The sequence below is a fragment of the Danio rerio genome, chromosome 17 (genome assembly GCF_049306965.1).
Source record: "Danio rerio strain Tuebingen ecotype United States chromosome 17, GRCz12tu, whole genome shotgun sequence".
In the NCBI taxonomy this organism is placed as follows: domain Eukaryota; kingdom Metazoa; phylum Chordata; class Actinopteri; order Cypriniformes; family Danionidae; genus Danio; species Danio rerio.
In genome coordinates, this window is record NC_133192.1 from 19,146,375 (window position 1) to 19,162,285 (window position 15,911).

General features: G+C 37.4%; 1 protein-coding gene across 1 annotated transcript in view; it reads left to right on the forward strand.

The window, feature by feature from the left end:
* ism2a (isthmin 2a) overlaps positions 1-15,911 on the forward strand; it is a 46,191-nt gene that overhangs the window by 15,026 nt on the left and 15,254 nt on the right. The window contains exons 2-4 of the mRNA XM_003200340.6: positions 330-572; positions 5,784-6,069; positions 14,508-14,645. Of these exons, the coding sequence (XP_003200388.1) occupies positions 330-572; positions 5,784-6,069; positions 14,508-14,645 (667 nt within the window). The remainder of the gene's footprint in view (positions 1-329; positions 573-5,783; positions 6,070-14,507; positions 14,646-15,911) is intronic.

Here is a 15,911-nt window from a genome sequence, read left to right on the forward strand (position 1 = left end):
TAAAAGAATTATTGCTATGATTTTTACTAATCCTGTTCCAAAATCCACCTGATATGCTGTCATGTGTTAGACGTTTCACTCCAGATGGGTTTATTTGAAACCCAGACATCTTTTTCATTCAGGCCGTAAGGTCACAGCTGTATAGATTTGATATGGTGATGAACTAAGACAGATCTTCTAACTTCTTTACGTGCATGACGAAATTTCTCTGAAGTTATTTATCTTTGGGCTTTTCTAGAGGCTTTATGCATATAGGGAATCTATCTGAACAAGCCTCGCTGGATCACCAGATGTTCCTTTCATGAGGATACTCTATGTGTTTTTTACAGGTTAGAGGTCATGGTGGCTCCAAGGATGTCAAGCAGTCTTTGCAAGACATTCAGGGTCAAAACCAACTAAGGAGCGAGTTGCCTTTGCCTCGCCGTCATAAAAGGAGATGGTCACGGATTCACTCGGAGGGAGTCCTTCCCAAACCTGCTCCAGAGGAAGAAGAGGAAACCTTCATTTTAGACCTGAAGAACTTCCCTGACCTTGCCAATGCAGACCTGGGCTCCCAGAACCCAAACATTCAAGTAAGACCAAGCTCAATCTCACTTTATTGTTACTCTGATTGCTACAAAATCAAATTTCTTCCTATATATACATGATTTTTAAGAAAAAAATCAATGTTTACATGATCTTGGACCATATGAAAATGAGGTCAATAGACTAAATCAGTCATTTTCTGTCTTGGGGGTCTTGGGTTTCTTTTCGTTGTTTGTCTATATATCTTGGCATTAGTTCTTCTTTAGACAGTTGTTAATATTATAAGGGTAGTTTGTTATTCCAGATATGTTTAACATCTCAACGTTCCCAAAACCTTGTCATTTCTTTCCTTAGGGTGAACTTAATCATTGTATAATGAGTTAGGTAATGGATTGATTTTACTTGGCAACAGTTTGTGGTGAATGTAATTAACCTATGCACTCATTGTTTCACTGTTATTGCTGCTGTGATTGCAGTAGGGACTTCAGTTTTCTGTGCTTTTGCTGGTCATGTCACAGCTGCCGCTAAACCGGAGAGGCCTCTTAAATTACCCCAAGCGAGACCTTTATTCTGGTGTAGCTCATTTCAGCCACACTGCTCAAAGTTCTGCATAGTGTACGCAAAAAAAATCCCAAGAAAATCCAGGAGGTGAAAGGCCAGAGTATTATTTTAACAGCCACTTTTAATGCTCCCTCCAAGAGCAGATCCCAATCTTTAAATGTTTTTACAACACCGGTAAAGAAGGGATTTTTATATTTTTAGTACTGTTATGAAGTTTATGTGTGTAAGTGGACTTGAGAGGAAACGAAGTTAGACTTAGGGGAAAAAATACACAGGAGATCCCTGGTAAGCAAATTCACTTTTATAATAGGGAAAATTCCAAAGTCTTCCAAGTGGAATGGGTCCATCTTTCGTACTCTTTAGAAAAGCTATTTTGTTTTTATGTGTCTCCAATATTATGTAAAAAGACAGGGAGGGTTTGTCAAACATCAAAACATTCAAAGTTTAAGCTTAGACTATCAAAATATTTCACCATGTCTTACTGAAGAAATCCACTGAAATGTAGTTTATAGTTTATATACAAAACATTGAAATGTCAGACATCTTAAGAGCAAGAAACCTTTAATAACATATCAAAAGATGGGATGCAACAATTATAGATTTTGAGATTTGAAAACTCCTTATATATTTAAAGTGTTATTTATTGCTGCTCAGTAACCAAATACAGCACAAAATATTAATAAAAACAAACAATAGTCAATTTCTCTGTGGACTTAAATATAAGTGAATTAGTTTTTTGACATTTAAACAAGTAATAATTTTAGACTGAATAAATAAAAATACAAATAATTTTTCTAATGTAAATCTAAGCTACATAAATATTTATTTTTTTAAATGTAGTAAAAGGCTGCTGAACCTCTGAGGCCACTTTTAATCAACAACATTGTTTGGTATTTTCATTTTGTATTTCTTGTTGGAGTAGAAATGTCTATATTCCATACAAAGTACGAAGCTGATCGGTCCAGTTCCTGTCACATGACCTTTTGGTGCACTTATGGCATTTTTTCATCTAGGTGCACCTGGAAAGTGTGAATGGGTCAATCACAACATGCGCACAAGTCTTGCACCTACATTGGAAATAACGAACTTGCGTGCACAAAAGACGTGACACATGTTCTTAATAGCCCCTGGTTAATAGCCTCATCAATAGGTAATGCAGTGTGACGTTAGCCACGGCGTGGGCTATGCGACTGCACGAAGGCTGTGCCAGACCATACGCATACGGAGAAGTATAAATCAGCCTTAACCCTCGGTGTACAAGCTTGGAACTTTAAAACAGTGCACAGTTGCAGCAGTTTTGTTTCGTGCAGAAACGCGATGTTGAGAAGCCTTTGCGATTAATTAACCATGATGAATAAAATAATACCTTACATTTATATAGCGCTAGACACTCAAATTGCGTACATAATGGGGAGAATCTCCTCATCCACCACCAGTGTGCAGTTTCCGACTGGATGATGCAACAGCTGTCATATTGTGCCAAACCGCACATCAGCTAATTGGTGGAGATAAGACAAAGTATGGGTATGGTTAGGAGGCCATAATGGACAAAGGCCAGTGGGCAAATTTGGGCAGGGTGTCAGGGTTAAACCCTTTCTCTTTTTTTTTTATGACCACAGAGAGTCAAGACTTTGGTTTAACATACCATCCAAAAGACAGCACTCACTGAGCAGTATAGAGTCCCCTTCAATATATTGGGGTGTTAGGACCCACACAGACTGCAGGTTGAGCGCTTCCTGCTGGCCTCACTAACATCACTTACGGCAGCAACTTAGCTTTTTCCACATGGTCTCCCATTCAGCTACTGACCGGGTGCAACCCTGCTTAGCTTCAGTGGGCGAACATGTGAGAGTTGCAGAGAGCTGGCTGCCGGCAAATAATAGTGAAATTGGTTGCATCCTTTATCAAAATACTTTGATCTTTTATTGTAAAGACCCAAAATACTTTCCATTTTAGAGCTTGATATTTTGCCAATCCCCTTCAAACTAGTATGATTTACCCATTTGTGAGTCTTTGATATATAAATTACTTTTAGCAGGTTTGGTTATAAAAATTATGTTTGCAGTATTTTTTAAAGTTCAAAATACTTCTATGCCATCTTTTTTTTCCATGACTCACCATTATTGAGTGGAAGCAAATTTGTTAAAAAGAAGCTTAGATCTCTTAAACATCTGTGTTCCCATTAAACTTAAATTTGCCATTTAATGGACCTCCAGTGATCTATACCCTGGATGTTTTTGTCTTGAAAACAGTGTCTTGTGTTCTTGTGAAGTATCAGAGTAGAATAGAGCTATGATTAGTTCAAGGAGGAGGTGGAGGCCGACTGTTGTAAACAGTGCAGTTACAGTAGCGTAATCACCCACTCTAAACTGCTCTGTGCCTTTATAAACAGCTGCTGCAGCCATCAGATTGTTACGCTGAAGGGGAAATAAACAACCAGTCTTTTGTCTTGGCCTGCTGGAACACTTGCTATCGTTTTCCTGGTCTGTCTGACTTGGGTTCTGCAAGCCCAAGCATGCATAGAACAAATCTGTCACCTCAAAACATCTTGTGAAATAAACAAACAGGAGAGTAAAGACAATTTTGAACTTTGAATGGTAAAGCATAGTATTTAATGGGCTGATAGAGTTCTCATCAGTTGTTTCTCCACCGTGGCCTTGCTTACACCAGGTATTAAGTTTAGTTTATGTCGATCACAAGTGGACAATGCTAAATACAAGTGAAAACAGGATCTGGAACGCTTGGAGTATGTCCACTTTAGGTATTTGAAGATGCATTAGCTCAGATTTCCTGCACAGTATGGACTCTCAACTTGTTGAATGCGTGTGAACACCCACTAAACACCACCTCTTTACTGCCTACTGACATATTTTTTAAACATTAGGGGACATAATATTAAAGTGTGCTACACAGACAAATTTTATCTTTATTGTGTGAAATCACAATATGATAGATGATGCCAACCTTCGAAGACTTCAAGGACAACACATGCACCTATTAAACAAATATACCTCATATATGTTTATATATAATAACTTTAACTGTTGAAAGCTATTAGTTACTAGTTAATTAGTTAAAGTTATTACTAATAAAGTCTTGGTAACTAATAACCATAACTTTTTCAAATTTGATTATTGTCAAATTATTTTAAAAAGTACTGTACAAATAAACTTGAATTGAACTGAATTTAAGTAATAAGGTTAAAGGTGAAAATGTATGTAAAATATACATTATTACCAGTCCTTATTCTAATGCTGGGTTCACAACAAAAGCAAAATTAAGTATTTGTGTAAGTATATTACATAAAAAGTCAATACAAATATGTGAATATAGGTAAATTTCTGCCAGATGGCATGAATGATACAAACTCACAGTGTTCCGCATAGTTTTTCAGATTAGATCCGATCAAAATCAAAAGCTGCTGGCTGCTCTTTGTATACTTTTTTGTGTTTATATGTAAATTGAATTAATTTATTTCTCAATTTTCCCATAGATGCCTCAAATAATTTCAAAAAGTGATTTAAAATAGACAAAAGATACAGATTGTAACACTAGGTGTATACTCGATTGGGTTTGCCACATTTAAATGATGTCTTAATACTAGATACAAATGGCCTGTGGCAGGAGTTTACCATTTAGTTTTAGGAATTTATTCAATTAATATTTTAATTAACAATCTAAAAAGAGAACTCATTTGATCTTACTTTTCTCAATTGCCAAAAAAGATACTAAAAAAAGCTTTCAGTAGTGTTTTTTTTTTTTTTACATAAATTCTAGATCAGTGTTTCCCAACCATGTTCCTGGAGGGCCACCAACAATGCATGTTTTGGGAGTCTCCTTTGTCTGTCACACCCATTATAGGTCTTTCAGACTCTGCTAATGAGCTGGTGATCTGAATCAGGTGTGTTTGGTTAAGGAGACCTGAGCTGCGTCCCAAATGGCACACTATACACTATGCACTCATGCACTATGTACTTATGCACTTACACACTCAACAGGATAGTATACGCATGTAGTGTCGTCCCAAATGGCACACTAATGTTTTTTTACTAAGCGGAAACTCAAACCGTTTCCCTGATGACGTTTGACGGTTGCCAAATCAGTGAAATAAACGACCAAATTATCAAATATTACCTGCCGTGAGTGTTGCCGCATTCACCATCGGGAGGCACTATAATCACTCTCGTAGAAGAATTTTGTTCTCACCATCCAAAATAAATAAAGTTATTCAACATGTGCGTCCGATAGCTCCGCCTCTTCCGCTACGTAAGCAAACCTGCGGTCGTTGAGTGCGTGAAGTGTCCATCATTACATACTTCATTTTAGCGGCTGAATGAGTGCATCATCCGGGTAATTAAAGTGCACTTATTATTTTTAGAGTTTTCAGTGTGAACACACTACTTACACTATTTATACTACAAAATGGCGTAGAATAGTACATAAGTATGCGATTTGGGACGCAGCTCTGGAAAATGTGCTCCAGGAACGTGGTCCTTCTAGATGGCCCAAACTGGTATTTAACTGATCAAAACGTGTAGATGATTGGAGATAGATTCAAAGTGATTTGGGCTGATAGGTCATCTTCAACCAGCAACTGGTTAGCGTGTTCCAAAATCCAGTTTGACCACCCTAAACAGGGTTTTGTAGAATTATGCATTGATTTCAGATAAACATAGAAATTTTAATCACTCTCCTAGGTGACCATTGAGGTTGTGGACAGCCCACAGATGGAGATTGAGATGGATCTGGCCAAGGAGAGCAGGAACGACTGGTCCTTGAGCTCGGAGGAATGGCTAGGCCATAAAAAGCTCTTCTGGCCACTGTTTTGGGAATACCACGACTCCAGTCAGGAAGGTCCCGGGCAAGGCAGTCTGGAGGAGAATGAGGAGGACCTCATCTATGAAGGAGAAGACTCCTTTTTGAGTGGTGTGGGTGCAGACTGGAACAGTCGATGGAAGGGCTGGGACTCTACGGACAATTACGGTAAAAAAAGGACTTTTTTTCTTAGATAGAGTTTGTAAGGGGCAGCGCGGTGGTGCAGTGGGTAGCCCTGTCGCCTCATAGCAAGAAGGTCACTGGTTCGAGTCTCAATTGGGTCAGTTGGCATTTCTGTGTGGAGTTTGCATGTTTTCCCCGCGTTCGCGTGGGTTTCCTCTGGCTGCTCCGGTTTCCTCCACAAGTCCGAAGACATTCGCTATAGGTCACAGGTGTCAAACTCAGTTCCAAAAGGGCCGCAGCTCTGCACAGTTTAGTTCCAACCCTAATTAAACACACCTGATCAAACTAATTGAGTCCTTCAGGCTTGTTTGAAACTTACAGGTAAGTGTGTTGGAGCAGAGTTGGAACTAAACTGTGCAGGGCTTCGGCCCTCCAGGAATTGAGTTTGACACCCCTGCTATAGGTGAATGGGGGAAGCTAAATTGGCTGTAGTGTGTATGTGTAGGAAGGGGAGTGTATGAGTGTTTCCCATTGATAGGTTGCAGCTGGAAGGGCATCCGCTGCGTAAACACACATGCTGGATAAGTTGGTGGTTCATTCTGCTGTGGCGACTCCGACCCTAGACTAATAAAGGCAGTAAGCCGAAAGGAAAATGAATAAATGAGAGTTTGTGAGTCCACAAAAAAAAAAAAAAAATGACTGGATTAAAATGTTTTCATATTTTTCCAACTGTGTAATCGGAAGCTCTTTTTTTAGTTTTTGTTTTCCACCAGCCTCGTTATCAGAAGTATCAGTAATCATGTTGGGGCTTTCGTGTAACGCCGGGGCACGTATACCGCGCTGATTTCCTCAGCAATGCGGGCCACAGCCTCCTCTTTAAGTCTTGACATTATGATTTATGCTTTGCGGGTTGTAGTCAAGAACTGCTACATAAACATGTCATTTCTGTCGCCACTTCCAGAGACTTTCTGTTGATGCCTATCAGCGGTAAACAGCGAAAGCCGACCCAGTGCTTTGTGCCCTAATATGTTATCACAATATTAGCTGTGCTATGCATGTTATCTCCCCACTAGACTGCTTCTTTGTGGGTTAGGCAGATCATTACCTCAAAATGTTTACATACGGGGCCAACTGTAGTGCTGAAATACAATTTAAATGCGATTTTTATCCTTTAGAAACAGAACACAACCTATCATCAAGTGCTCTGAACCTTTTCAAAGTATACACTGAATAAAGTATCACACAGTGAAAGTATTGGATAAGAGCTTGCAGGAGCAAACTCAACACTGTGTCTGGTTCATGTTAGTGACAGCGGGCTCGAGCATCAGCTTAGTGTGTCCTCTTTGAAGTTGACACCAGTAATCGTGGCTATTTGAAACCTATGCCTCGACGCTCGCTAAGAGCAGCATGGGGGCTCTTCACTGGCTAAAAAACTAATATTTTTGTTCAATTAGACAGCAGATTGAAAGAAGGGCCAGGATGCTCGGGCTGACAAAGAAAGCATCCGCTGTGTTTTCATCCCAAACTGGCGCTTTGCTGTGATTCACACGGCCTGGACCTTTGAGTTCTCTCAGGAATTTGTGGCAGTTCTCAGGCCTTGGAGGGAAATTGTTTTTCTTTTTTGTTTTTTTACACCGAAGTTATATTTACTGCCTTTGTAATTTACAGCATTCAGTCACTATGTTTCATGTGTGAGGCCTTAAAAAAATTGGCAAACAATAATAAACTGTAGACATGTATAATATTTTACTTAAAACATTTATTTAAATTTTTTTCTGCCTCTAGTTGGCACCACTTAATAATGACTTATATTATGACAAAATAACCATATAGATTATCATTCACAAATTTAGGGTTAGTGGCTTTAATGTGTTTTTTTTTAAATGAATAGTTATATTTGGTAAACATGTATTCAAATTGATCAAGTCACAATGAACATTTAAAACTGCACCTAATAGGCTGATATTTAGAATTTTTTAATTCATTCATTCATTTTCCTTCAGCTTAGTCCCCTATTTATCAAGGGTTGCCACAGCAGAATGAACTGCCAACTATTTCTGCGTATTTTTTACGCAGCGGATGCCCTTCCATCTGCAACCCAGTGGAAAACACCCATACACTCTTGCATTCACACATGCACTCGTACACTACGGCAAATTTTGTTCATCCAATTTCCCTATAGCGCATATTTTTGGGCTGTAGGGGTAACTGGAGCACGCAAACATGCGTAGAACATGCAAACTTCACACAGAAATGCCAACTGATCCAGCTGGTACTCGAACCAGCGACATTCTTGCTATGAAGCAACAGTGCTAACCGCCGAGCCACCATGTTACCCTCTTTTATTCATCAAGAATCCTTAAATTTGAAAATATACATTAAGCAATGCAACGGTTGCCAGCATTGATGATAATAATAAGAAATGTTTCTGGAGGATCATATGATAATGAAGACTGAAGTAATATTACAAAAAAATCAGGTCTGCTATGTTTTAAACATATATAAATAAACCCATTCAAAATGATTTGCATCAGTTTAAAACATGCTACATACTAGGGCTGTGCAATTTGGGGAAAATAACTAATTGCGATTCATTTTTAATTTTTTTTTAACAGATATTGAGATTTCGATTTGGTTTCTGATTAAATTTTGTAGTCAAGCTTCAGCTCAATATTCTGTATCGTAGCTTCTTAATACTAAAATGCAGTGAGTGTTAGGGTTGTGGAGCACGTTCTTAAACATCTCTGATCTGCCATTGTGTTTACGTTCTCAACAGAGATTGTGATTGGCCGTGAAGGTCATCAGTTCACCGTACTCCCTGCTGTTTACTGAGTGTTACCACAGATACAGGACTACTAGAGCATTTCAAAGTCACGTCGATCAGCTGGTTTGTCTATAAGCTGACATACGAGCGATCCGATGTTGAATTGCAGCTTAAAACGCTCAGCTGTTAAAACGCCCATATCTGTGGTTACACGCAGTAAACAGCAGTGAGTTCGGTGAACTGATGACCTTCACGACCAATCACAATCTCTGTTGAGAACGTAAACACAATGGCAAATCAGTGCTGTTTAAGAACATGCTTAACATCGCTTAAATATTTGCTGGAAATGGACGTTTTTTTTATTTCAGTACCGATTGGTATCAAATTCCAGTATCGTGACAACCCTAATGAGTGTTAGTTAAAAAAGAAACTAAAATAATATTAACTAACTCCAACTTTTTATTCAAATATGTTTTTAAATATTCAGAATTTAAAACACTCCAGAGCAGTAGTGAGTTATGTTGTTCGTGATCTCCTGGTGCCTTTGTGATGTTTTTTCATACTGTGTAATAGCCGCAAACAACTCTAAAATTGTACTTTGCTGTTGCTTGCTACTAGATTAAGTGTTACTGGCAATACTTTTAGTTGACAGTTTCTGTTTTTCAAGTGCTAGTTGTGTTACTTCCTCATGCTGGGGCAATAGTTCTGCGACAGCTCTAACAAATTACCTGTTTTTTTTTCGATGTTTGAACTTTGAAACCAAAATATTCTCATATTACTGATGTGCTGTTTTTCTTTGATATTATTTGTCTGTCAATGCTTCTGAAGAGGCAGATGCCATCATCCCACTTGTCCATGCTTAGCTGTTTTTTTATTGTGGGCATTCTGCATAATACAATTGTGCAATTCTGACTGGGCAGAACAAAAGTGTGCTCACTCAATTGGCTAGTAATGGCCTGTTTCCACTGAGTGGTACGGTTCGGTTTGGTACGGGTGGTTAATAGCTGTTACCATTGTCAAAAGGTACCTAAAAGCGAACCATACCGTACCCTATTTTACCCTTTTGTTGTACCACTAACACAACAAAAGGGTACCAAAAGGCAGAGTAAGACGAACAACTGAACGCTTTTGGTTTACAGAGATACGTCACTTGCTCCTGCAACAAGCGAGAATGAAAATAAAGCGCCATTTTAAAAACACAGCAGAGACATTACACTGTAATAATAAATACATATAACATTGAGCCATGGTCGACCCGAGCTCAAATAAACCTTGTCATCGTCTTGATGAACAGCCTCAAAGCCAAGAAGTAGAGCAGAATCTACCCTGTGCCCCGTAGTTTTTACAAGTCTGTCTGAAGCGCGAGTAGTTTTGCTTCCTTGCCGGCGCTCGCCGCGCATCTATATTTTTAAATAGCAATCTTAGTGAGCTGATGATAATAACATGTGCATGATTATTGAAGCACTTCTCACATCCGATCCTTTCAGAAACAGACAAATGTGAGAGACACATTAAAAAACTAAGGAGAAGCCCGAAAACACGAAGGAGCAAATGATTCTTTCAGCAACCTAAAACATGAACAAACTGCCATGTTTACCTATTATCATCACCTTTTAGACTATTATTAACTTGGAATGACGGAATTACTGTCTAACAAGAGGTTACCTGTGCTGGTGAAGATTAAAGATATAGATGAGAGGTTTGCACTAACTGTGAGATATATGCTGCGTGGTGTTTTTAAACCCAAATAAGGACTAAATGTATGCTGTGTGTAGTTTTTCAGTCATTAGTAGCATACTGGAGACTGTAAGGGTCTGTATGTGTTCATATATGTTGGATTTATTTATTTTATATAATTGCAGATGTATCAGTAGGCTATTTCGTTATATTTTATTGATCTGCAGTTTTAATCAAATTATGTTTATAGGAAGGATAATAATGATCATGTATACACAAGTATTTATGTGTATAGTATCTGTTTTGTTAGAAGTGCTTCTCATACGAAATGTGAATGACCAGTACAGCTTTACTTTGACATTTCCTCAAGCTAGAATGACGTCGACAGAAACTTTCTGTCGTACACCATACCCACCAAAAAGGTACCATTGGAACCCTTCAGTGAAAATGCAAGCCTGATAATTGTGACCCGTACCGACATGTTCCACTCAGTGGTAACAGGCTATAAGACTTAATTAAATGATACATATATATTTCTTATCACAGCCTCCTGCGTTTAGCTTATTGCAACTAGCTCGCTTATTGCGATTTGATTTTGATTAATCGCACAGCCCTACTGCATACTGCTCTCTATTACTATGTACCATTAATTCAAAATGGTTAGATAGTAGCTGGTATTTCTAGCTGTTATACCCATCTTGGTATTTAGTCATTTCATTCTATTTCATACATTTTTATTATATTTTAAAACATTTATAGCCTATGCTATTAGGCATTTCAGCATAGTAAGCAGAAAAAAAATTGCTACACAAAACCTTCACACAAATAAGCCCTCATTAGGATTGTTTAACTTGTGAGCGCTGCAATAGCCTCAAAATTGGGAATTTACATTATCCTTTACCCAGCTTTATTTCACAAGGGCATTTTTCTCCTCCATCTGTCATTGGCTTTCGGGGTGATCCACCACTGAGGTTGTGTTCCACCATGTTCTGTCAGCATCATTAGAGAGAAAGTGCATTGGTGGTGTGTGGTCAAATCCAACACCCCGCCAAAAAAGAAGCAATTGCAGCATGCATACTGTGGTCATGTCAGCAGTAGAGCCTGTGAGGATGTGGCTACCAAAACCCAACCGGCTTCTTTCTGTCGCCCCACTGGATCCCCTTACTTTAAAATAGACCTAATGAGTGTACTTAGGAGTAGGAGTGCGTTGTGTACAAACAGGCCTGAATGGGAAACAGAGAAGGGCAAATGAGCCACATTATTAATGATGTGGTCTGAGCTGGAGGCGTACAGTAATGAAGCGCTTTTCTGCAATTATGGTGAGCCGCAGAATTACAGGCAGGCCATGTTCGGCAACAGCTTGATAGAATTTTGTTTTTTAAGTTTTAGGTCATTATTTCCTCTCCGCTGCCCTTATGAAAATTATTTACCACAGTTTTACTATAGTAACTTATTACTGCCTGTGGCATGTGAGGTCTCATTTGCTTGTGCTGCTAGAAAACACCAACTCTTACTGAAAATAAATTGTGTCTGTTCTTTCGTTGAAAATGTATTGTGACACATGAACATATAGATTTTAAATATACAGTTTTGTGGATTGCAGTCCAGTCAGATTTAACACTTTAAATAGCAACAAACTTACACTGGTTTCATCTAAATAGAAATGTAAGTGGCCCATTTTATCATCTGCCATTTTATTATTCTATGCATTTTAATATTGCATACTGGGGCTGCATATTATTGAAAAAATTACACATTGCAATTTTTTATTCTGCAATATATATTGCGATTTGAATATCTTTTCACTTGATAAGTTGAATAACTGTTTGGAAAGACATAAATACATAAATAAATAAATAATAAAGAAAAATATGCAAATTAAACAGCATTTTAAGACTTGAAATGTATTTAGTTTAAACTGAATAATCAAATGTAAAATAATACTGGATAATCTTTGTTTTTATAAACATCTCAATAAAATTAATTGTTATTAATTTATTTAAAGTTACAAACAGTACATGCTTTTAAAACCCACACAGTCACAGGCCTCAAAACACCTGCGGAATAATAAATTATAATCCAGACTCAACATTGCGTTTATTCGTGATGTGACTATTGCTAAGGATTACATTGTGATGTATATATTGTGCAGACCTATTGCATACTATCATTAAAATGATTGAATATTTTAAAAAATGTCCATTATATGGAGTAACAAACCTGCAAAAAATTTCAATCAATTAATCAATCAATCAATCAATCAATCAATCAATCAATCAATCAATCAATCAATCAATCAATCAATTGTTAAATAAATGTAACAATAGAAAAATAAATTAATCAGTGACTTAAATAAATGTTATAAAAAGTGTATTTTAATTAAACGTGAATAAATAAATAAATTAATTATATCTATTTTTTCTTTCATTTATTATTTTTCACATGTTCTTTTCATTTAGATATTTATTCTTTTTATTCTTCATTTATTTTTTGTTTATTTATATATATATATATATATATATATATATATATATATATATATATATATATATATATATATACTGTTTGTTTATTTAATTATGCATTTATTTAAATGTATTCGTTTATGTGTTCATTTATTACTGCATTTATTTATTTCCATATTCATTTCTTTTTTTAACTTTTCAGTGTATAGATGTAAATGAGGGAGGCGTTTCTTTATGTAGCTTTTTAGTACCCATTATGTTTGAAAGGCACATATCTTTATTTAAATGTAAATTTAGAAAACACCCAGTAAATACCAGTTAAACTATAATTAATCAATTAATTCTTTACGTTTATACGTTCTCCTCATCCACCATCAGTTTGCAGCATCTACCTGGATGACACGACGGCAGCCATATTGCGCAAGACCGTAACCACACACCAGCTGAGTGCCACAGGTTGAGTGCCCCTAGCTGGTCTCACCAACACCACTTCCGGCAGCAACCTTGCTTTCCCGTGTGGTTTAATAATTCATTTTATATGTAAATGGCACCTTAGTAGACACAGAAGGTTGCCTCACAATAGGCATCAACAGCCATGCTAAAACAAATAATAAAACATTACCAAACAAGCATTGACCAAACAAGCTTAAACACACATCGCGAATATAAAATAACATGATAAAAATTGTTAAACCATGTGAAAGTTGGCTAGAAAAAAGAACTCTTTTAACAACTGGGGATTTGTTTGTATGTTATAATTTTTTATATATTTCTGTTTTTGTTATTATTATTATTATTTTTTCTTTTTTTTACTGTAACCTCCAAAAGCGGGTAAGAAATCAGTGTTTTCTTTGCTGTGACAGCATGAGTGCACATCTTCATTATCAGAATGTGATTTCACAATTACCAATGGCACCTGGTAACCAGCAACAGCGGATCCAAAATGCATTAGTGAGGAAGCCGTGCACTTATTTTTCTCTCTCCATCTCTACTGCCATGGAGTGCATTGAAACTTTAATCTCTTTAGCATGGTGGTGGAAAGAGAGCATTGTTGGAAAGCGTCTAAGCTATTAGGCCTTGCCTTCCTGCTGAAGTGTTTGTATTGGCTCACTTCTCACAGCTGTACGCGGCTGACTTTGCCTTTGACATATTTATTACCACAAAAAAAGTAAGTCTGGCCTGCCAGGAGGGCCCACATTTTGTTCATTAGAGAGATTACATTTTGCAAAGAAATACACAATATTAATTTAGTTAATCATTTGCTTTCTTATGCAAACGGCAGAGAGATGCACTTACCATATTGGCTGTTTTGGGGATTTTATGTGTCCTTTGTCAATCCTGTTCAAATCCGAGTCTGCACCTGAATAGTACAATTTCAGATATGAGAAGCTATTCTAGATTTCTCTTTCAAAAGCTGGTAAAGAAATTCCTTTACCATTACTCCAACTCATTTGTGCTCTGACCTGCATTGCATAACATTCCCACATGCTGTGTGAGGAATTTGTTAGCCTCAATTTGTAGAACGGGCATCCTTTTTGTCTCAGGTTTCTTTTAATCATGTTTTTTTTTATCTGCAGAATATGAGGAGGAAGAATGGAGTGATTGGTCACCATGTAGTGCCACCTGTGGACAGGGGAATCAGAAGAGGATTCGCTCGTGTGGCTATGCCTGCACTGCTACAGAGTCACGGACATGTGATTTAGAGAGATGTCCTGGTAAGGCTGTCAGTACTGTCACTCATAAGATCGGTTTACTCCTGTTAATAAAGAGCCCCTATTTTGCATTATAAAAGGTCATATTTTGGTTTGGGGGTCTCTAACAACAGGCTGATATGCTTGCAAGGTTAAAAAACACTTTCATTGTCTTATAATATGCATTTATTTTTACCTAATTATGCCAACGAGTCTAATATGATTTGTTGAGCGATTCAGTTGTTCTCAAAGCTCTCCCCATGTGTAGCTAATCTGCGCTGATCAGACCCGTTGGATCTGTTGTGATTGGTCAACTGTATTCATCGTGAGAGCCAAACTCTAGAATGCAATAAAGCAATGCAGTTAAACACCAGCACATTACTCTACTCTTAAACCTAACCGCAATAATAACAATGACACACATTCAGTATTAATCCACACAGTGGCAAAAGCTGAACTATTTTGAAAATTGACTGCGCCGCTTGCATGTGTAGGAACAGCTGATGGTGGCCATAGCAAAGGCAAACAGCAGGGGGTGGTGAGTTCAGAAACACATTTAAATCAGTAAAGGAAGAAGCATGCGGCACGTTTTCAACATGATTTTGGACGCAATATGTGAATAGCCTGTAAAGATTTAACCTCAGAGATCTAATACAAGCACTTATGTATAATAGATTAGTGATTACAAGCCGTGCGGGGCGATTACAACTTATAACACACAATTAAACATATTTTGCAAACTATACAAAAGGAGGCAACAATTTTATTCACACTTACATGTTATGATCCAGACAAAAAAAAAAAAAACTGGTCCATATGAGCTGTAACAGTTTTTGACAAAGTCCCTGTCAAAGTCTGACAAAGTCCCATACATAATAAACTCTATTGCTCCTTCCTTCAATAGCAAACGGCTGGCGAATTCTACGTTATTGTATCAATCATAAGAAAAATGACAGGAACAACCACAGCACATGGTTGGCTATACTGTGGTATTGTTGTGAAAAAGAACTTTAACCCTATGTTGCCCGCAGCCGAATCTCCATCTGTCAGTGATCGTCATCTTTGCGTCATGATCAGTCCCATGATCCATGATTCCCCTTGCTCTGCTAGTGTATGAATGGAAAGCGCGTTCACATTTTACCAGATCTGGAACTACAGATTTGATTTGATTTGATTTGATTTATTTTCTAACAAAAATATCATACATAAAATATCATTAACAAAAAAATTAATTTCAACATGGTCAAAAATGGAGTGGGATGAAGCACAAGCTTATTATTTTCCCATTAC